Source organism: Formica exsecta, unplaced genomic scaffold, assembly GCF_003651465.1.
Source record: "Formica exsecta isolate Colony F162 unplaced genomic scaffold, ASM365146v1 scaffold149, whole genome shotgun sequence".
In the NCBI taxonomy this organism is placed as follows: domain Eukaryota; kingdom Metazoa; phylum Arthropoda; class Insecta; order Hymenoptera; family Formicidae; genus Formica; species Formica exsecta.
The window spans coordinates 1,180,689-1,200,865 of NW_021848818.1; the positions used below are offsets into that span (position 1 = coordinate 1,180,689).

Here is a 20,177-nt window from a genome sequence, read left to right on the forward strand (position 1 = left end):
TTTGACGATGGTACACGGATCGGGAGGCAAACATTTGACTTGCTTCGAAAACGATATTATATTAACCCAGTTTCATTTCCATATTAATTATCGGTTCTGTTATTACGACGAAGATGCACCTCCCGATTATACTCGCGATTTGTGTAATTAATAATTCACTAACGCACTGTTCGTAGAAGAGAATCGGATAAGGAATTACAATACATACGTACGTCACAACGTTTTAGAAAATATATAGCAATAATAAACTTTTGTTGCTTTTTATATGCGTGTAAAAATTGAAAACTCGATCTCAACAATTGTTTATTACATCTTTAGATATTCAATTTTATTTTATTTTATTCTTTATCTCATTTTTAAGAAAATAAAAAATGTTGTCTTATTTATTTCTTTTTTCTTTCTCTCTTTCATAATTTGAAAAAATTAATTTTATTTTTTAGTTTTATGTAATGATATAATTTCTCTCCAATAATATAATGTATATACAATATAATAGATGTATATCCTGAAAAGAACATAATTTGGTACTTAAGATTCCAAAGAGAAATATTAAATCGGAATTGTATCGATACTATATTAAAGAACTCGATTAAAGGAATATTGCATTTAAACTGGAGCAAACACGAATAAAACAATAATTTTTCGAGTATTTCTCCTCAGAACGAAATGGCACTCATCTGACAGCTTTACGCTATTGTTTATACGCAATTGGCGCTTGTAATCAGCTGATATCGCGCACATGCGTTAAATGCGAGACGAGGAATATTGACGGTAGCCAATCGGAGTTTGAAATGAAAGGCGTTAGAAGAAAACACCGTTTTATTGGCATAAACCTACTTGAAAAATTATGATTACATCATTCTGGCATCATCCTATATTTGCATATTTCAAAAACATGTATTGACGGTAGCCAATCGGAATAAAAAATGAAAGGTGTTAGAAGAAAACACCATTTTATTGGTATAAACCTATACTTGAAAAATGATGATTATCATCCTGACATCATCCTGTATTTGCATATTTCAAAAACATGTTACTAATCCAACGGGTCGAGAAACATATATATGAAACTGACGAAAATTTCATCGTATGCCCTAATAGATTTTCTTTTACATTGCACTCTTATTTTTTAAAGTTTTCCTTTCTTGAAGCCTATATATATAAATAGACGTTTTTATTTTGCTTTCGGTTTCGTAAATTTCAATTGGTTAAAATTTTATCGAAGATAAAAATAAGTAGCCTGTGCGCAAAAACAATAATATGATATTCATTTATCAATCGTATGATACGTGATATCACGTGATATCTCTGACGTCTCGAATGTTTCGAATTACGCTAGTAAAAGCTTTGTAATATATATATGTCTTGTTTTGTATTTTCAATCCGTATGACTTTCTGTATCTGTATCATTTTTGATAATAATATATACGTCGATCTTTTTTATACTTATATATATATATATAAATAAGAACATTTCGTTTTTATCGCGTGTCATTCCACATGCATTGGTGTTGTATTTATAATTTTAATTTCCTATTTCATATATTACGTGATTTTTATATGTAAATTAAAATAAATTAATACATAATGATAATGACTAAATAAAAAAATATATAATGAGAGAAAACGAATAAACAAATATCTAAAAATTCAATTCCTGCATTTCATGTCGATATCTCGTCTTTCTCTCTTTCCGCACGAAAACCTGCTTAAGGTTTATAAACATTGTTGGATCAATCATCGGTGCTTAGCACTATCCGTCACGAAGTCACCGTGAAAGATGGAGACGTCGCGTCGCATGCGCCCGTTCGTGGGAATCGTGGAATCCATTACGCCCGCGACGTAGACGTCTCGGACAAGCCGTTCAACCTCCGTTCCGGCAAGACATCGAGGATGGCCGACATCAAGCAGGATCACAAGAGCGAGGATGTCGACAATTACGGGATGAATAATAGCGCCGATCCGAAGAACATGCAGGAGTTGACGCAATACGTGAGTCCGCATACACGGAATGATGATGATAACAAAGCATCCGGAGACGCGTCGCGACAGGTCGTTGACGCTACGTTGACTCCTTTGCAGGTGCAAACGCTGCTGCAGAATATGCAGGACAAATTTCAAACGATGTCCGACCAGATCATAGGAAGAAATATCCTTTTTCTGCACTTAACCTAAAAGAAAAATATAAAAATGTTAGATTCACATTGAAGTAACATTTGGAACAATTTGTAGATATCTCATGTATATTCTATAGAATTTAGTGTAACTAATTGTGTATTAATGTGTATTAGTTTTTTTTTATATCCATTATATGTATGTTATACTCTCATTTAATTAATCTAATAATATTAATTTAATAATATTATACACACATATATATATATTTGAATTTATATCATTGCTATAAAGAAATCCTTAATAAGAAACACTAGATGAGATGGGCAACAGAATAGACGACTTGGAAAAGAATATTGCGGACCTAATGACACAAGCAGGAGTCGAAGGTGGTGATAAATAAGTTCATTCTTCTTTCAAGTGCACTAATCTATAAGTAATCACTCATCCAAAGCATCCGAGATAGCCATATATATATATATATATATATAATTGTGGAAAAAGAATGTACACAGACACTGTGAGATATCCATCCTTTTGTTACAATACAAAAATAAACTTACACTTTTTTATAAATGTATTTTGATATTATATCAAACAAATTTTATCATACAATTAACCGAGATATCAAAGACATAAGTATATGTAATTTCATTAGGTTTTATATCATTTTAATGGAACATGTAACTTACATCAATTCTTCATTCCTTACTTTATAAAAGCGATTGTATATATAATATTCTTTTCTTCTATAAAAGCAATTATTTAATACAAGTCTTATCTTAGTCAAAATTTTTGTATCTATAGACATTTAAATTATGATGTAAATTATAAATAATCAAATATTTTTGAAAGATAAATAATATGTAATACAAGATTTACTTTGTCTTATTCATTTTAGAAGGTATGCGGTATATTATAGATGATATTAGGGACTTCTGACATGTAGGAATTGGTGGAACAGGTTTGAGAATGAAGCGTTTCTTTATTTTACATCCTGAGTGTCTTGATACTGTTCTCTAGAAAGATAGAAGGACAAAGTTAAAAATGTAATTGAAATTACATTGATTTATGCCTAGTTCTCACAGGCTTCTCTCGAATTGATTCTGATTCTGTTTCTTCTGTACTGTCCGCATACTCCTCAACTTGAACCGATTCAGAAGAATTTGTGAATCCAGTTTGTACAGAATCCTGTAATTTTTTATATTAAAATCTAATAATAGAACAGTATAAAGAGGAACGCATGTTCGAATTTTGCACTTACGACAGATTCAGCTTCTCGATTACTTGATTTCTGCGATGTCATGGGAGAGGATGCAAATCGGCTGGCTAAATTCGTTAATGAATAAGCCTGTCGAAATGAAGTTCTATTCACTGTGTCTAGTCTTGCAACGGAATCGGGGACGCGCATTGTCTCTCTAAATTCCTGGATAACGATATAATTGCATGCTTTATTTAAACAATGATAATAATATTCGTAATATATTCCATAAATTTTATATAATATTGAATATTTGGTAATAATAAAGCTATTATTGTGAAATGTAAAGTAAGGTATTTAATCGTAATAATACAGATATCAATTTGAAGTAAGTTTACCCCATTCATTTCTCCTCTCGCGGTTTGAAAGTCCTGCATGTCAAAGGATACACAACTATTGACTACACTTGTACAGATATCAATATAATGCAATTATAGTATTTTATAAATTTACCCCATGTGTTATAAATTTGTAATTTCACAATTCTCTTTCTTTTTTAATTTTACACAGGAGCGCACGCTGAAAAAATTCAAATTAAATCTTACATCTTACCTCAAGATCTTTCATCTCGTCTATAGCCGCTATATCTTGATAAGCTTTAGTCAAAAGCTCGAGGGCCTTTGTATGAAAGCTCATTTCGATGGTGACAAAGTCTAAAAGTATGGATTTCAAATCGTGCAATTTTCTTCGTTCGAACGAATCGATTTGTTCTTCCAATCCTTTTACTACTCGGGATACTTCGACGGATGCTTTCATCAGCTCCGATTTGGCTTGCGACTGAGATTTTTTTTCAGTTAAAGATTTTATAATAAGAGATATTTGAAATAATTTTATCAATATTTATTAATTTTAATTATAGTTTGATTTTTTATTTCATTATTTTAATGCTATTGAAATAAATCTTTAATTACAAGGATACTATCATTTGGTGATTCCTGGGATTTCTTTCTCGGACTTTGTCCAAATGTCTTCGTCTTGTGAGCTCTCTATCACGTGCTGCAAAGGTGCTTTTAACATCATCACGAGCATGTTTGCAAATTGTCGCGTACTGCGAGAGAGGTGCAATTATCTTGGCATCTAATCTTTGTACCTCTGCATCTCTAAAGTAAATTAATAATTTTAAAAACGCAAATATTAAAATAACATTGAAGCTAAAAGTATTATATATAATTAAAATAGTATATACACAAGAGAAAGAAAATAAATTTAAAAAAAGAGAGCTAGAGCACGTTTCTTTTTATCTCTTATTTTTTTTCGTTCATCGAGAAATAAAAATCATGATTATTTAATATAGGAAGATACATAAAAAATATAAATATTTTTAATTATGCAAGTAAAAATATATCAACATGATTTTTTTATTTCTTCACTTATTCATGGTGTCATATTAAACGTAACAATTTGCAATAACAAATAAATTAACATGTTTTTTCTCCTTTTTTTATACATCGCGAAGAAAATATGATTATCCGAAATGGAGAAGCAGAGTTTTACCTATAATCGCCGATAACCGATAATGTTGCCGAAAAATTCGCGAGCCCGGCGCTCAGGGATCGATTTATAATCTCCGAATCGGCGTAGGTTTGAATTATTTTAGCTAGTTCGTCGCTTTTATCGCGCAACCTGAAAAAAAGATTAATGAGTAACGGACAAAACGGAGCGCGAAGTGATAGGGGATAAAAGGTTTACGCATATCGCCGACGAAAAATAATCAATATAGTTTCACGGAGGAGCACCTGGCCGCTTTTCTGGTGAACGCCGCAAATATCGTGCACAGCTCGGCAAAGTGTTTTTCCACGCCCGTTATACGATCTTGCACAAACTTCGCTTCCTGTTCACTAATAAACAAAAGAGATTTATTTATAATTCGCTCTTATATATACGATCTGTCAAACGAAATAAAGACCAGATATATTCGCTCAACTTACTACACGCTGCTTTGGGACCGTGCTCGAAGCATTTCTTTTTTTCTGTAAAATATATCTGATAAACTTTTCTGTGCAACGAGTTTCTTTGCCACGATAAAGTTTTTGTAAAGCGGAAAGCACAATTTCGGTCGTTTCCCTTCCTATTCGCGACCGATGACAGTTGCCTACTGACAGGTGGTGAATTGCCGCAGGTGAAGTTGCATGCCGCGCATTTTCTATACTACCTTCGGGCTAACAACGCAGGGGGGTCGATTATAGATCTTTGACAAATTCGTTTAAATTTTCTGTTCAGGATGATTCAAGGTCTGATCTAAATTCTTTATCATAACTCCACGTTCTCCATTTCAATTGCGAAGCAATCGTATTTTGTGTTTCCCTCGCAAAGATTTGGAGGCATGAAATGCCGGGCTAGTATATATTATAAATATTATATAACTAATATTATAAATATTATATAACTAAAGATTTAAAATTTAGTATTGGTATAAAAAACGTATTGCTATTAATTTCACGCGATTTATTTATCTTCATACATATGAGGAAAATAAAATTAAGTTATATTTTTTTATAAAGCCCAGAGAATATGTAATTACAAATAGTTTTACATTATTATACTTGACTTTTACTATGTTTTTGCTTTATATTGCATCGCAATCGAATAACAAGTTTATAAGCAATATATTTGCAAAAATATTTTATTTATATACACAATTGTAACTAAATATAAAAAAATAAATTTTTTTGCGATATATTAATATTGTGACTAGCTAATATCTTTTATCACAGCAAATGAATGGCCTGTGCCAGCACCAATAAGGACACCAACAGAATTGGATAGAACTGAAAGAAATTCTGGTTTTAAAACATTTTCAGTGTTTCCATTACCACAGTTTCCATGTTCATTCCAGCCCCAGCATAGTATCGCGCCATCATCTGTAAAATTAAATTATTACAAATAATACTAAAAATATTCCTTTCAATATTTAATCATATTTGATATTTTAAGATACTTTTGAAGCTTAACACAAGATTTATATCCATCTCCTTTTTGATAAAAGAAAATTAGAAAAAAGTACAAGATAATTGGAAATCGAAAATATGCAATTTAAATTGAAAAATGATAATTATTTGATATATTCTATATTACCATCTATATTTTAGCATAATTAATTTCAAATGCATTTGGATATATTTATCATGCAATTTATCAGTACCAGTTAAAGCAACATTATGCTCAGATCCAACTGAAAGTTGAATGATTCTGGGGATGTGTTCAATATGTTGAAGCCTCTCTTGCATGGAAATTCTATTTTCTGGATGTGATAATGAATGGCCCAATTGACCGTAATCATTTCTTCCCCATGAAAAAACAACACCATCTAAAATCATACAATTTTCATTACATATAAATAATTTGATTATATAATAAGAAGCAAAGTTAGTTACTGCTTAAGATATTTATGTGACTCCATCCTGTATGAATCTGAATTGGCGTATCGAGTTGTATGCCAGGAAGCGGAATACATATAGGTTGCCATAATCGCGTCTCAGAAAATGTTTTAGGACAAAATCCCAATTGTCCATGTTTGTTGTCACCAAAAACGTATATATTGTACATGTCCTTTTGATTCTTTATTATGACAACAGTATGATACTGACCACAGGCAACATTTTCTATATTTTCCCGCATTATCAATTCTAGAACTGTGTTCACCTGTGTTTTAATTAAATGTAAACATTTTCGTTTTCTTATTGGACAATAGAATATTTATCAACTATTTGAGTTGTATGTAACTCAAAACAATAAATGATATAAACAAGTGTAAAATTAATAAATAAATAAGAGCTATAACTAAAAACTAATATAAAAAATATATAATATATAATTAGATATATATTAAATGCAGAGATTTAAAGTAAAAATAGACACATAAGCAAGTTCAATACTTTATACTATCAATCCTTTAGAATTCCTTAAATCGTTCAATTTTATAAAGCAAAATACATCCAATGCGAAAAAATTGTCATACCTTTAGTGAATGTATCTAGAAGAATATAAGGCTCCATAGTTTTTGGATTAATTAATCCTAATTGTCCTCTATTATTTGCTCCACAAGTATAGAGTTTGTGACTTTCTGTCACGATGGCAGTATGTCGCAGACCCATCGAAACACATCTGATTTTTTCGCCGATCGTAATTTTGCGGGGCTGCGATATTGTAGAAAAAATTGAATGATCCAAACCCAATTGTCCATAACGATTGGAGCCCCATACATATAACTCGCCGTCTCTCGTTAACGCCGCGGAACAATCCCATCCGCAACATACATCAACAACCATTTCATGTTCGAGAGCGCATATTTTCTGAAACGTTAAAACGTTTCTCTGTTCGATATTGCCGTTTCCAGTTTGTCCCTTGTCGTTCAATCCACAAGAATGTACCCGACCATCTGTATCTAAAATCAGCGTGTGCCCAGCACCACCGACAATCTTCCTTATGCTTTCTAGTCTCAGGGAACATCCGGATAAATCAACATTTTGAGGTAAAATACATTGTTCGGATAATATACCTTGTCCTAATTGACCATGGGAATTTGCACCCTGTAAAATATGTCCATCATATTTTATCGAATTTTTAATTAATTGTTGAAGATATATATTTTGAAAAAATATATGCTCTATCCTAAATTTTTTAATATTTCACTATATCATCTAAAAAGTTGAACTGGTAAAGGATAGAAATGGAAAATATACGACATCAATTATAGTTTGACTTTTCATTTCTTGACTTTATTTTTGGAAAAGATAAAGTTTATTTTAGATTTCATGATAGTATACATGTTTCACATGCACATGATATTTTGAAAAAGATATGTAAAATTTCAAATTCTCTCAAATCAAACTTTTAAACTATTTTAGAATATTGTTCACATTTTCATACAGTAACTCAGAGTTAAAATTAAAAGCAAAAACATAACTAAAATATAAATTTCAAAATCTTTGTCCATTTTTAAAAACCAGAGTAAATAAAATCTCTGGGTTAAGATTGAATGCTACGACTAAAATCAGGAACTTGCATTTCGTAGAACGAAATGTGAGCAAAAATGAATATTTAGATAATGTGAAAAAATATATATAAGACTTAGAAAATGTGTGGATATATCTAATTTTTATCAAGTTAATCTACCCCCTTTACTGTTAATATTTGTTCACATATTGTACTTGGTTCAATTTAACTATTGTATGTACACGGAAACAATAATTTAAAAAAAAAATGGCAAATCTGAATATTTTATATATGATTGTCTTACCCATGAAATCAGATGATACGTAGACATCATCGGATGATATTTTCTCTTCTTGATAAATTTTCATTCTTGTGATTCATAGAAGAGGTTATGAATTTTTCCGCTTCTACATATTATGCACGTGCATATTACTTGAAAAGGTTGGTATACATGAAATTGTCTAGGTTCAACAAGGGTAACATGAGCATTTTGACTCCGATACATAATATTTTGACAAATAATCTCATTATATATATTATTTAAATATTTAATAAATATTAAGTATTTTATCGCTATATATGCTCATGTTATCCTTATGAATGGAAATAGCTTTGTGTGCAGCAACCTTTAGCTTTTAGTATCAGCGCCGAATTTTTTTTTCTTCTGGCATTATTGCATCAGTACATGATACATGACATGATATATGTATTGTAAACAAAGAACGATGCCGGTACGATGAGTAAAATGTATCGAAAAATATAGATTAATTAAACAAAAAATTTCTGTCTTTTATTCCTGAATATATGCAGCACTATGTAAAATTCTTATTGTTCTAGCGAATGACATATGATATAGGAAAGTAAAGTGAAGGCAAAATGCAAGAATCCGTGAAGTTTAATCTTAAAGAAGTTAAATCGGATCTTCTGCACGCGATAAGCGAATGTTCTCAACGCGGTTTGCTGCATACCACCAAATGGTTTCTTCTGAAATAAATATATCACTGTTCTACGCATTCACATACGTGTTTATATATATGGTGTTTGTATTATAGGTTAGCGGAATTAAACTACTCCTTGAAAAATGTAAAATTGGATGTGCACGATTTGACTGCGGATATATCGGAGACGTTTCAAGAGGAGGATACCTACACTTTAGCCAAGACATATTTTGACTTGAAAGAATATGATAGAGCAGCTTATTTCACAAAGGACTGTACAAGTCCAAAAGTTAGATTCCTACATTTGTATTCACGTTACCTGTCAGGAGAGAAGAAAAAAGTGGACGATATGACAGATGTGCCACCAGACCCGATGAAAAATGATAACTTGAAATTGCTTTGCGCTGATCTAAGAAAAGATCATTTGGCTTTGAAGTTGGATGGTTATGGTTTATATCTTTTCGGTGTGACTTTGAAGAAATTGCAACTCGCTAAAGAAGCGACAGATGTTCTAGTGGAGTCTATACATAAAGAACCTATGCATTGGGGTACATGGTTAGAATTGGCTGCATTAATCACGGACAGGGAGAAATTGGAGAGTTTATCCTTACCCAAACATTGGATGAAATACTTCTTTATGGCACATATGTATTTAGAACTGCAGCTGATAGATGAAGGTTTAGCATTATATTGCCAATTGCAATCAATGGGCTTTCAGAAAAATGGTTATGTACTAGCTCAAACTGCAATTGCAGTGCATTATAGAAGAGGTGAATTAACAAATTTGTTATCTAGAATGTACGATTAAATTTGCAACTGAAAAATTTCAAACTAATTTTCTTAATTTCAAAATGAATTATTTGATTAAATATCTCTTATATGCCTTTATAATTCAAATATTTTTTTCATAATAAAGTATTATAAAAATATTTTTTATTCCAGATGTTGATAATGCAATAGAAACTTTTAAAAGGATAATAGAAGAAGATCCTTATTGTCTTGATAACATGGATACGTATTCCAATCTACTTTATGTGAAGGAAATGAAAGTTGAATTAGCATATTTGGCACACAGAGCTACTGAGATAGATAAATATAGATTGGAAACTTGTTGTATAGTAGGTAAGTATTAATTGAATCTTTGTAAGAAAGCACATCAATATTATATTTAAAGAGTGTATTTCAAGATGAAAATTAAATTACCTCTTTAGGAAATTATTACAGCTTAAGAGCAGATCATCAAAAGGCAGTGATGTATTTCCATAGAGCATTGAAAATGAATCCGCAATATTTGTCAGCTTGGACATTACTAGGACATGAATTTATGGAAATGAAAAATACTAATGGCGCAATCCACAGTTATAGACAGGCAATTGGTAAAATCTTTGAATATTTTCTGTTTGCATCAATAATATATAATATATTTTTCATTTATAAATTTGTTAACTTATCACAGAGGTAAATAGACGAGATTATAGAGCATGGTATGGCTTAGGTCAAACATATGAGATCTTAAAAATGCCATTTTACGGACTCTATTATTATAAACAAGCTCAGCTCTTAAGACCCCATGACAGTAGAATGGTTCTAGCCTTGGGTGAAGCATATGAGAAACAGGATAAAATTCAAGATGCCCTTAAATGTTATTACAAGGCATGCAACGTGGGCGACATAGAAGGAATGGCACTCTTAAAGTTAGCAACGTATGTATTCAATAATATGTGTGTGTATATAATATTGCAGGGCAAAAAAAAAAATATGTATATATATTTTTTACTAAATATTTTTGTTATAGGTTGTATGAGAAATTAGGAGAACATGATCATGCAGCAGCAGCTTATACAGACTTTGTGATGGACGAATTCCGAAGCGTTGATAGAACGGAATTGAGTCATGCATATAAATATCTTACACAGTATCACTTGAAGAGGGAACAATTAGATCATGCAAATCATTTTGCACAAAAATGTCTTCAATTTGATGAAACAAAGGAGGAAGCTAAAGTGCTATTAAGAACGATTGCTGAAAAAAGAGCAGAGAGAATAGGAGAAACTTCTATGGTGGTAAGTAAAAATATTTTTTAATAGTAATCGGCAAATTAATTCCATTTAACTATTCTAGGTGGATGATATGAATGAAACGGATCCTGTGATTGAGCAAAGAACGCAAACAGATGCAACACCTGGGAGTCAATTGTCACCTATGAATCTTTCATTTACTCCTACACCATAAACTAAACAATATTTCCTATGGTCTATAATTTTATCATTTGTAATTATGTATATAAATACAAAATATAAAATAATTTTGTATTATACATTTCTGTATAGTAAATTGTTTTTCCTGAATGTGTAATGTTAGTGTTTCCAGATAATGAGATGTGATAATAATGTAAGATTAAAAATTATTAGGTAACAGATGCATCAATCAGATCAGTTTGCAAAATTTTAGTTTGATTACAATATCGATAATTAAAAAAATGAAAGCTGTGCTATGCTTTATAATCTCCTTTCTCTTTCTCTATTTACCTCCGTGGTATGTTAACAAATATAAATGAAAAATACAATATATGGTCATTTCACGTAATTTTCAATGGAATTAGAGTGTCTGAGATTAGCGTAAAAGCTGACGCTCATCGTAAGAGTTGATTATGCAGTGAATTTTTTCATTAATATATATATTTCGTTTATATATTAAATTATATTGTGTGGTATTTTTTCTATACAAATAATGCAGATTTGTAAAACAAATCCAGATCTGGGATGTAGATTTAGGGATGCATTCCGTTTGACGTTATTTTCGCTCCCAAACATTTGATGTATCAATCAGGGAGAAGAATCTTGCGCTTTAAAGCGAAAATAGTGTCAAGCAAAATGTACCTTAGATCTGTTAAACAGTTTTCTGTAAATTCTTTAATATTATTTATTACATCATGTCATTGTATCAAAATATTATTACCTCACAGTAAATCTAATGTATAATTAATTATTATCATAAGTATAAAATGTAATCAATTACCAATTGAAGCGTTTAATCTACGTTTGGATTTGCGATCGCTTCTTCGGTGAATTATTATTTACCAACGTTGCTTCCTACAAAAATATAATACATTTTAACATTTACACATTTCACTATATTTATTTATGTAATAATCTATAAGACATTTTGTAGAAATATGTTAATATTTCCAAATAAATCGATATTTATATTTACTTCGTCATCAGAGCTTTCACGATAATTTCTTATTTTTCTGAACCTTTGAATGATTCGTTCGTGTGGCGAAGTTACGACCAAGCGTCGTGGATAATGATATTCTTTTTTTGCAGGTGTTAAACCTATAAGAAAGATATTAAATAAATCTAGCTATTAAATTTAGCACTACATAAAAGTCGTAAACTTACCTGTTGGTGTATCGCGCCGTAAATCTTCAAGAAGAAATTTCCCAATTCTTTCTTGTATTGAATTCAATTCCGTTGTTGTCTTGTCATTCCAATCAGACGAAATTTCACTTTGCCTTTTAATTTCATCATCTAGTTCTATAAACATTTGTAGGTTTTTCTTTTCTTTTTCTTCTACAAGTTTTACATGATTATCATAACCTTCCATTAGTATATGATGGATATTCTGTAAAATATGGTTAAATATGTGTATGTGTTCCATAAAATAATAATTTTAATGATATATAAGAGTAATAAAAATTTACTTCAATAAATCCAATAGAAGAAGAATTATCTTCCATGAACTTTTGTTCAATTTGTTTCTTGTCATTTTCCACATGTAATTTGTCCTGCATTAATATATTGCAATGATTGTTTATGTTAGTTTGAAATTCGTCAGTTAAATTATGGCCTTCTACTGCAATCTGCTCTGCTATTGCCTGATTCTAACAGAATGAAAGAATCAACATACATATTATTTTCACTTCTTACACAGATTTTTTTATAATTTAAAAAAGAATTGTAAGTAAGGTGTAATAAAAATATATAAATAATATATAGTATATAAAGTATATAAATAATACCTTTATCATGTTATGATCAATATCGCTTTTAAGTATATCAATATTGTTCTGAATTTTCTGTTCCAGAGACTCATTTTCTCCAACAGTTTTGTAATAGTCATTGAGAATAATGGCATCGGTACTATCACAAATTTCATTAACACGAGCTAAAGTGGTGCATTTATTAGAATAATTCTCGGTCACGTTTTTATTCAAGTTGTTAAATTGTTGCGATAAATTTTCAAATGACTGCAAAAAAAAATATATATATGTATATATTTTATGGTTTATATATATTTGTAAATAAAATTATTAAAACTGTTGAAAAAAGAAATATTAGTAAAATATTATCATAAGATAATATTAAAATTATTACCAAATTATGATCATACCTTCTTAAACTTTTCTTGTTCCTCCATAATTTTACCATCATTTTCATAAATAATTTGTACATTTTGTTTTATATCATCTATATTTTTACGTAAATTGTCACATTCCTGTATCTTGTGATTACAAAGTTGTCTTATTGATTCATTTGTATATACCAGTAACTTATCAAATTTCTGAGATACGTCATCATTTAAATGACGTAAATTGTTTGCAATTTGCAAGCTATTAATTTGTATCAAATCATTCATTTTTGATGTCAGTTTTAGGGATGTGTCATTTAAAAATTCCTGTTCACGTTGAATCATGTCAGATGAACATTTTCTTTCTGTATCCGACCATTGTTGATAATGTGTGTACTAAAATAGAAAAATTTGTGCTATATATATTCTTTGATTACATTATCGATCTTGTTTTTTTTATGTATGTGCAAATAACTCACCGAATTATTTATATTTTTTCTAAATTCATCCACTGCTGACTGTTCTTTATTAACAATATCATTTGACATATGATCGATTAACGAATCTATATCCTTTTTGAATAACTTTACTTGTGAATCTACAAAAATAGCCCAATATTCTATGATATCCATTTATATATGCACATAAATGCACATATTAATAATTTTTACTTACCTATTTTATTTTTCATGGAAGTACAAAACTGTAGAAAATTTTGCGAATAAACTGTAACATTATTTTCCATGTCTTGAAACTGTTTTGTAATGTTACATCGAAATTGGTGACTAAGATGTTCGTTTTCCTGTTCCAATTGCCTATATGTGTGTATATAGAGAAGTACATTAAATATAATTTAAAATAATTATAATAGTAGCATCAATATTATAAAGTCATTACAGTGCTATCCCTTACCCTATATTAAAATAATAATAAAATGAGATGTAATTACCTTTTATGAGAAATTTTATCCTGAAGCTTATTTACATCAGTTGTAACTGTATCAGCAACGTTTAAAAGTATTTGTGCCTGTGAGAAAAGTTCTTTTTCTGTAGATACATGTTTTTTTACTAAATGACTTTGTTCTTCTTTCTCACGTTCTGTCATTTCTAAAAGTGCAGTAGTAGATTTCAAAGCATGAGTGGTAGTTTCTAATTGTTCCTTAGTTTCATGTAGATGATTAGTTTGTTCATTATGTTTTGCTTGTAAATCATCGAATATTTGCTAAACAATAAACAAAAATAAAATATAAGATAACAATATAAATTACTATAATAAAGTATTATTAATAGTTATATATCTATACCTCCTTAGTTTCCATAGTTTCTTTAAGCACTTTAATGTGAGTTATTTTTTCTTCAATTTCTTTACTCTGATTCTCAATCAATGATTGCATTTCGTTATAATTTTCCTGTGCCAAATATACACCATTTCGTTCACGTGCTGCTAATAAATCTCTCCTAAGTCTTTCAATTTCCTCTGTATACTCTTTAAGTAATGCTTTTTTAGACAATTTCTGATTGATTTCAGGACGATTTGTGATATTTTTGGCACGGTGAGCATAATCTAATGTTGACAATGTTTCCTCTAAATTTATGTTTGCTGGAGATACTGTAGCAATAATTGATGTCTTCGTACGTCCGCCTAACGATTCTTGCAGAAGTCTCGTTAATTTTGATTCCCTAATTAATATAAGATACAAAAATAATAAATTTCGGTTAATTTTAAATTACAAAACTTGAAGAAAAAAATGTTAGGTTTTCTATTTATATGTATGTCCGTATAAAATTATATTATTAATACAATATAGTTTTGTCGATTACCTATATGGTATGTGAGGTGCTCTTTCAACAAGTGCTGTTATAACTCGACCAAGAGTCAATAATGATTGATTAATATTTCCTGCTTCTCTTGCTCTCCTATCAACTGCACCAGATCTTCCAATATTCTCACTCCCAGCTAAATCTACTAAGTTTAATTTTCCAGTCTTAAGAAGTTCTTCCCCATCTACATTATTTTCTTTTATGTGAATAGTAATCGAAAATACTGTATGAGAACGGCTGAAAATATGGTATTAAAAATGTTATAACAAGCATATAGCATAAAATACAGCACTTTTAAAAAATAAATGACTAACATATATAAATAAAAATAACAACCTCGAGTGAGCATTCATGAAAGTTGCAGCTGTTTGCCTTTTCTCAGATCCTTTTTCTAGGATTTTGTAAACTTCATTTTTATTATGTACAGTTACTTCTTCTAATCCATGAATGATTACTGAACCTTTTCTTGTAGCATCTTCATAAAGCCTATATAAGATTACAAATATGATGATAATTTCACATTTCATTATTATAAAAATCCATTTTGATATTACCTTATTTTAGATGCATCATCGTTAGGGGAGAGTAAGTCGAATAATTCTTCATTATATAATTCCAGGAAACTAACTCGTACTGTATATTCTTGTACTTCCAACATACGTAATTCATCAAACAAATGACTCAATGCACGAGGTATAATTCCAGCTGTTGTATCCTATATGTATATATAAATTAATTTTATATAAGCATATATATGTTTGATATGATATTATTACACTTATATATTGTGACAAAAATTGCTAAATCTAATAAAAAGTTTTTGTTTTTATAAACATATAATGTTATTTTTCTATAATCTCTTGCATTTCAAATTTGATCATATAATTCAATAATCAGGAAATCTTGATCATTCTTCTTATATTAAATTATATTAAAAACATTACATTAAGTGATTAAGTCATTATATATATTGAAATTTCATACATGTTACATTTACTATGATAATATAAATTATTTTATATAAAATATAACTGACACTTTGCCAATGCAATGTTGGATCATTGCTAACACCTTCCATAGTAAATGTTTTTCCAGTTCCAGTTTGACCATAGGCAAAAACTGTACAATTATATCCTGCCAATACCTCCTCAAGCAATGGGTTAACAACTGCATTATATACATCTACCTATAAATTTCAAACAATATTATATTTCTTCCAAAAGTATAAGCGCTGCTCTTAAAATCTTTAATATAAAAATTTTAATTGTTTATAAAATAAAAAATATTTCTTTACTTGTTTTGAGGAAGGTCCAAATACTTTATCAAATGTAAACTTTTTCGAGTGACTGCCTTGTGATCTTTCATGCACTATTACTTCTTTGTTAGATGGTAATTCCACTACTGAGATTGATTTTCCAATTTTCTCAGTATTATTTATTGGTCTATTAAAAATAACACCATTCCATAAAGATATTTGCTCAATAGTATAAAAATGTGTTAATATCAGTGTAAAAATAAAAAAAAACCAGTTCTTATATATATTGTATGTATATAATTATTAAATTCATATTTATAAATAATAAAAAATTTAGATTAAACAAGAAAAAATAGAGACCCTATCGGAATTTTATAAAAAGAATCTAATACACTTTTCAATATCTACACAGGATTCAGTCTTTTGAAACAGCAGGACACTAGCTTTCCAAATATAATTTTTATGCTTACCTAACACGCACGAAAACCTGTATATGTTGATTTTTATCCTTCTTCGCATTACGTGTATCATTCATTTTGAATAACTTTTTGTGCTCCGAATATTTCTCGTTACAACACAGCTGATACGAATTTACTTCTTTTCACGATACGTTTTATTCCGTATTCATTTACTGTTTGTAAACGTTACACGCCAGAAGTTAGACACAGCATCCGTTGGAAAATTTGAATTGAGGTATTTTACGCGATTACCGCTAGGTGACATGCAAGAGCAACAACCATTACTACCAACTGTTACGCAAAAAAAAGATAACGTATAAATGGCAAATGAGAAAAGCTAGATAGCAAATCTGATTGGCTACGCCATATTGGGACTATCTCTTAAAATACAGTTCGATATACATATTTTTGCCAATAATATATTTCATATAAACTACAAAATAAACAGAAAAATATAAAACACAATTTTATACACAAATATACACACATGTATATAATTGTTAAAAGATAGCATGATTATTATATTAAAATCATAAATACATAATCTATACACATAATACAAAGATAAGATTTACATATATTTTATTATGCTTTTATTATGCTTGATGAGAAGTAATTCTTGATTGAAAATATATATTTACACATTCATTAGTCACAATTTATAAGTATTTACAAATTTAGTTGTATTGATGCACTTGATGGTTTTCAGTATATGATATTTTCTGCTTTAAAAAAGATATTGATAAAAATGTATATTATAGTTTCTTTTAAATATAAAAAATTATACTATTATTGAAACCCAAATATATATTTTTGATAATAAGCTAGCTCCTTAATGCTTTCTTTTATATCATCTAAAGCCCTATGTTTTAATTCTTTTTTTGGAACAGAATCATATACACTTGGATTCCATCTTCTAAAAATTATAAAAATTTATTCGTCATCAATCATGTTTTATATTATCACTTTAAATATCTATTCTATGGTAGATTGCTCTTAATTTTATTTATATTGCACAAGAAAAGAATATTAATATTACTGTTTGTATCAAAATAGAAAAGATTTGTTATACCTGACAACTTCCTTGATTGCACTAACATCAATAATCCTGTAGTGCAAAAAATTGTTAACTAGCGGCATATATTTGTATAGAAAGAAACGATCCATGTAGACTGTATTTCCAGCCAGTGGACATACACCTCTAGGAATATATTTTTGTAAAAAGTTAAGCACCATCTTTTCAGCATCTTCCAACGAGATTGTACTTGAACGAGAATTTTCTGTCAATCCAGTCTAAAATTCACATATATACCAATTATATATAAAAACTAGTTATTAATAAAATAAATTATATATAAAAATATTCAAAATTTATCAATTTGTAAATGCCAAGTTCAAGAAAACATATCACTCAAGTAAAATCAAGGCTTACTTTTTTATGCTGTCTTTTACACCATGTATTCATATTATCTAAAATTATATTTGATTGATGTATTATAATATTTAATTCTTCGCTAATAATTTTCAATGTTTTATCTGTTACAACACAGGCAATTTCTAATATGTGATCTTTTTCTACATCCAGTCCAGTCATCTGTAATAATATAATTTGATCAATTTAATATTTCTGCATTAATTTTTGGTTGCTTTTCATCATAATTACTAAAATTAAATATTATTTGTAATATTTTGCTACCTCCATATCAATCCAAACAATATGATCAGCATTGTCGGATATTACCCTGTCTATAACATTGCAAAATCATATAGATCGGACAATTCAAAGCAAGATTTAAATATAGAGAAAAGTATATTGGTTATTTAAGAATATAAAAAAAAAACATTTAAAAAAATTGATATTTATTTTAGCACACATTCAGTTTTATGTAAATCACATATATTTGGTATTAATTCTAAATTATATATTAATATGACACACGTTATGTCATATCCGTTTAATTAAATACCTCAATGCGTATATACGGACGTGCACACTCTCATTTATATAATAAGTTAAATTAGTACAATAATTGAAAATGACATAATAAATTAATAAAATAACAGATAAGAAATATTTAATATTTTTTATATGTTATAGAGAGAGAGATACTTCCTATATATATTATATACAATATGATATGAAAAGAACTTCAGAAAGAGAGATATAACCTCTAATAGTAAATAAATGTTAGTGACACACGTGCTTTCTCTTGGAAATATGTATTATTTCATATATATGCAGAAATTGAAATATAAAACTTACCGGAGAGAGACATAATGTTCTAAAAAAATATTTAATAATTTAAAATGATTATTTTTTTCGTCAAAATATAAAAACAGCAGCAATAACACACTAACAATGAGACAGTTGCTAAAATACTATAGCGATAGCTTTTACGAATTCTCGACATGCGCTTCTCACTTCTCACTTTAATCGAAATTCATATAATATATGTACGTACAATGTATATCTGATTATACATATATGTACACATAACGACATATATGTATATATATGACGATGAAATCAAATTATAAAAAGATATATTTAAATTTCATAAGGTAAAAACATTCATGAAAAATTTTTTAGTCCTATTAAAATCGATGCAAATATGTTAAATAATCTTGTCAAAATAGTTATGTATGTTTTTAATCGTAATGTTAATTTCACATGTATATATGTTCTAATAAATCTGTTCTACATTTGTAATGATATCATATGAGTGGTTAACTTCGAAGATATAAAAATTTTCCTTACGTAAGTCTGTTAATTAAAACAATACAACGAATTTGAAAACATTTTTTTATGTATATAATGTAGTTTTCTTCCTATTTTTCTTATTATTCTTACTTATATTTTTCTGAATCTATAAGATTTTTTTTTTTACTATTTGCCGATCGTTTTGAACGGCAAAATTCATCTTTTTTAGGGCCATACGCTGATCATTGCAGCAGAATATCAAAAGCCACATAATCTTTAACGCAGCTCTTATATATAGTAAAGCGACAGTAGCGGCGCACCAATCACATGACGTTCTGCGTCCA

At 29.0% G+C, this 20,177-nt stretch overlaps 6 protein-coding genes across 13 annotated transcripts; 2 read left to right on the forward strand and 4 right to left on the reverse strand.

The window, feature by feature from the left end:
- Positions 1–1,560: 1,560 nt before the first annotated feature.
- LOC115246400 (heat shock factor-binding protein 1) lies at positions 1,561–2,995 on the forward strand. Of its 2 annotated transcripts, XM_029825208.1 has the most exons (3): positions 1,610–1,992; positions 2,083–2,149; positions 2,430–2,995. In XM_029825208.1, the coding sequence occupies exons 1-3, from the start codon at positions 1,894–1,896 to the stop codon at positions 2,516–2,518; spliced, it is 255 nt and encodes an 84-aa protein (XP_029681068.1). In that variant the 5' UTR covers positions 1,610–1,893; the 3' UTR covers positions 2,519–2,995. The 2 variants fall into 2 exon arrangements, with proteins under 2 accessions (XP_029681067.1, XP_029681068.1); XM_029825207.1 differs by having other exon boundaries at positions 1,561–2,149.
- Positions 2,996–3,084: 89 nt separating this feature from the next.
- LOC115246391 (protein FAM92A-A) lies at positions 3,085–5,684 on the reverse strand. 2 transcript variants are annotated; one of them, XM_029825186.1, is made up of 8 exons: positions 5,305–5,684; positions 5,113–5,214; positions 4,871–4,999; positions 4,296–4,476; positions 3,929–4,153; positions 3,715–3,747; positions 3,380–3,541; positions 3,085–3,306 (listed from the first exon to the last, which is right to left on the reverse strand). In XM_029825186.1, the coding sequence occupies exons 1-8, from the start codon at positions 5,334–5,336 to the stop codon at positions 3,175–3,177; spliced, it is 996 nt and encodes a 331-aa protein (XP_029681046.1). In that variant the 5' UTR covers positions 5,337–5,684; the 3' UTR covers positions 3,085–3,174. The 2 variants fall into 2 exon arrangements, with proteins under 2 accessions (XP_029681046.1, XP_029681047.1); XM_029825187.1 differs by lacking the exon at positions 3,715–3,747.
- Positions 5,685–5,804: 120 nt separating this feature from the next.
- Positions 5,805–8,826, reverse strand: LOC115246390 (secretion-regulating guanine nucleotide exchange factor). 3 transcript variants are annotated; one of them, XM_029825183.1, is made up of 6 exons: positions 8,616–8,809; positions 7,875–7,905; positions 7,335–7,760; positions 6,751–7,008; positions 6,519–6,683; positions 5,805–6,237 (listed from the first exon to the last, which is right to left on the reverse strand). In XM_029825183.1, exons 1-6 carry the CDS (start codon positions 8,643–8,645, stop codon positions 6,068–6,070), a joined length of 1,080 nt encoding a protein of 359 aa, XP_029681043.1. In that variant the 5' UTR covers positions 8,646–8,809; the 3' UTR covers positions 5,805–6,067. The 3 variants fall into 3 exon arrangements, with proteins under 3 accessions (XP_029681043.1, XP_029681045.1, XP_029681042.1); XM_029825185.1 differs by having other exon boundaries at positions 7,335–7,905; positions 8,605–8,679; XM_029825182.1 differs by having other exon boundaries at positions 5,807–6,237; positions 7,335–7,905; positions 8,616–8,826.
- LOC115246386 (cell division cycle protein 23 homolog) lies at positions 8,622–11,566 on the forward strand. Of its 2 annotated transcripts, none has more exons than XM_029825177.1 (8): positions 8,622–8,752; positions 9,149–9,288; positions 9,364–10,019; positions 10,192–10,371; positions 10,461–10,625; positions 10,706–10,952; positions 11,045–11,312; positions 11,371–11,566. In XM_029825177.1, exons 2-8 carry the CDS (start codon positions 9,188–9,190, stop codon positions 11,479–11,481), a joined length of 1,728 nt encoding a protein of 575 aa, XP_029681037.1. In that variant the 5' UTR covers positions 8,622–8,752; positions 9,149–9,187; the 3' UTR covers positions 11,482–11,566. The 2 variants fall into 2 exon arrangements, with proteins under 2 accessions (XP_029681037.1, XP_029681036.1); XM_029825176.1 differs by lacking the exon at positions 8,622–8,752 and adding an exon at positions 9,043–9,058.
- A 591-nt stretch (positions 11,567–12,157) lies between these two features.
- Positions 12,158–17,495, reverse strand: LOC115246383 (kinesin-like protein Klp61F). Its single transcript, XM_029825167.1, has 16 exons — positions 17,145–17,495; positions 16,714–16,861; positions 16,456–16,605; positions 15,974–16,134; positions 15,756–15,905; positions 15,420–15,656; positions 14,903–15,278; positions 14,549–14,820; positions 14,275–14,414; positions 14,079–14,197; positions 13,642–13,995; positions 13,271–13,498; positions 12,953–13,132; positions 12,651–12,873; positions 12,463–12,584; positions 12,158–12,341 (listed from the first exon to the last, which is right to left on the reverse strand). The coding sequence occupies exons 1-16, from the start codon at positions 17,207–17,209 to the stop codon at positions 12,285–12,287; spliced, it is 2,982 nt and encodes a 993-aa protein (XP_029681027.1). The 5' UTR covers positions 17,210–17,495; the 3' UTR covers positions 12,158–12,284.
- Positions 17,496–17,629: 134 nt separating this feature from the next.
- Positions 17,630–19,567, reverse strand: LOC115246393 (probable oligoribonuclease). Of its 3 annotated transcripts, none has more exons than XM_029825191.1 (5): positions 19,396–19,567; positions 18,829–18,878; positions 18,565–18,726; positions 18,205–18,425; positions 17,630–18,048 (listed from the first exon to the last, which is right to left on the reverse strand). In XM_029825191.1, exons 1-5 carry the CDS (start codon positions 19,406–19,408, stop codon positions 17,922–17,924), a joined length of 573 nt encoding a protein of 190 aa, XP_029681051.1. In that variant the 5' UTR covers positions 19,409–19,567; the 3' UTR covers positions 17,630–17,921. The 3 variants fall into 3 exon arrangements, with proteins under 3 accessions (XP_029681051.1, XP_029681052.1, XP_029681053.1); XM_029825192.1 differs by lacking the exon at positions 19,396–19,567 and adding an exon at positions 19,100–19,146; XM_029825193.1 differs by lacking the exon at positions 18,829–18,878 and having other exon boundaries at positions 19,396–19,558.
- Between the last annotated feature and the right edge of the window lie 610 nt (positions 19,568–20,177).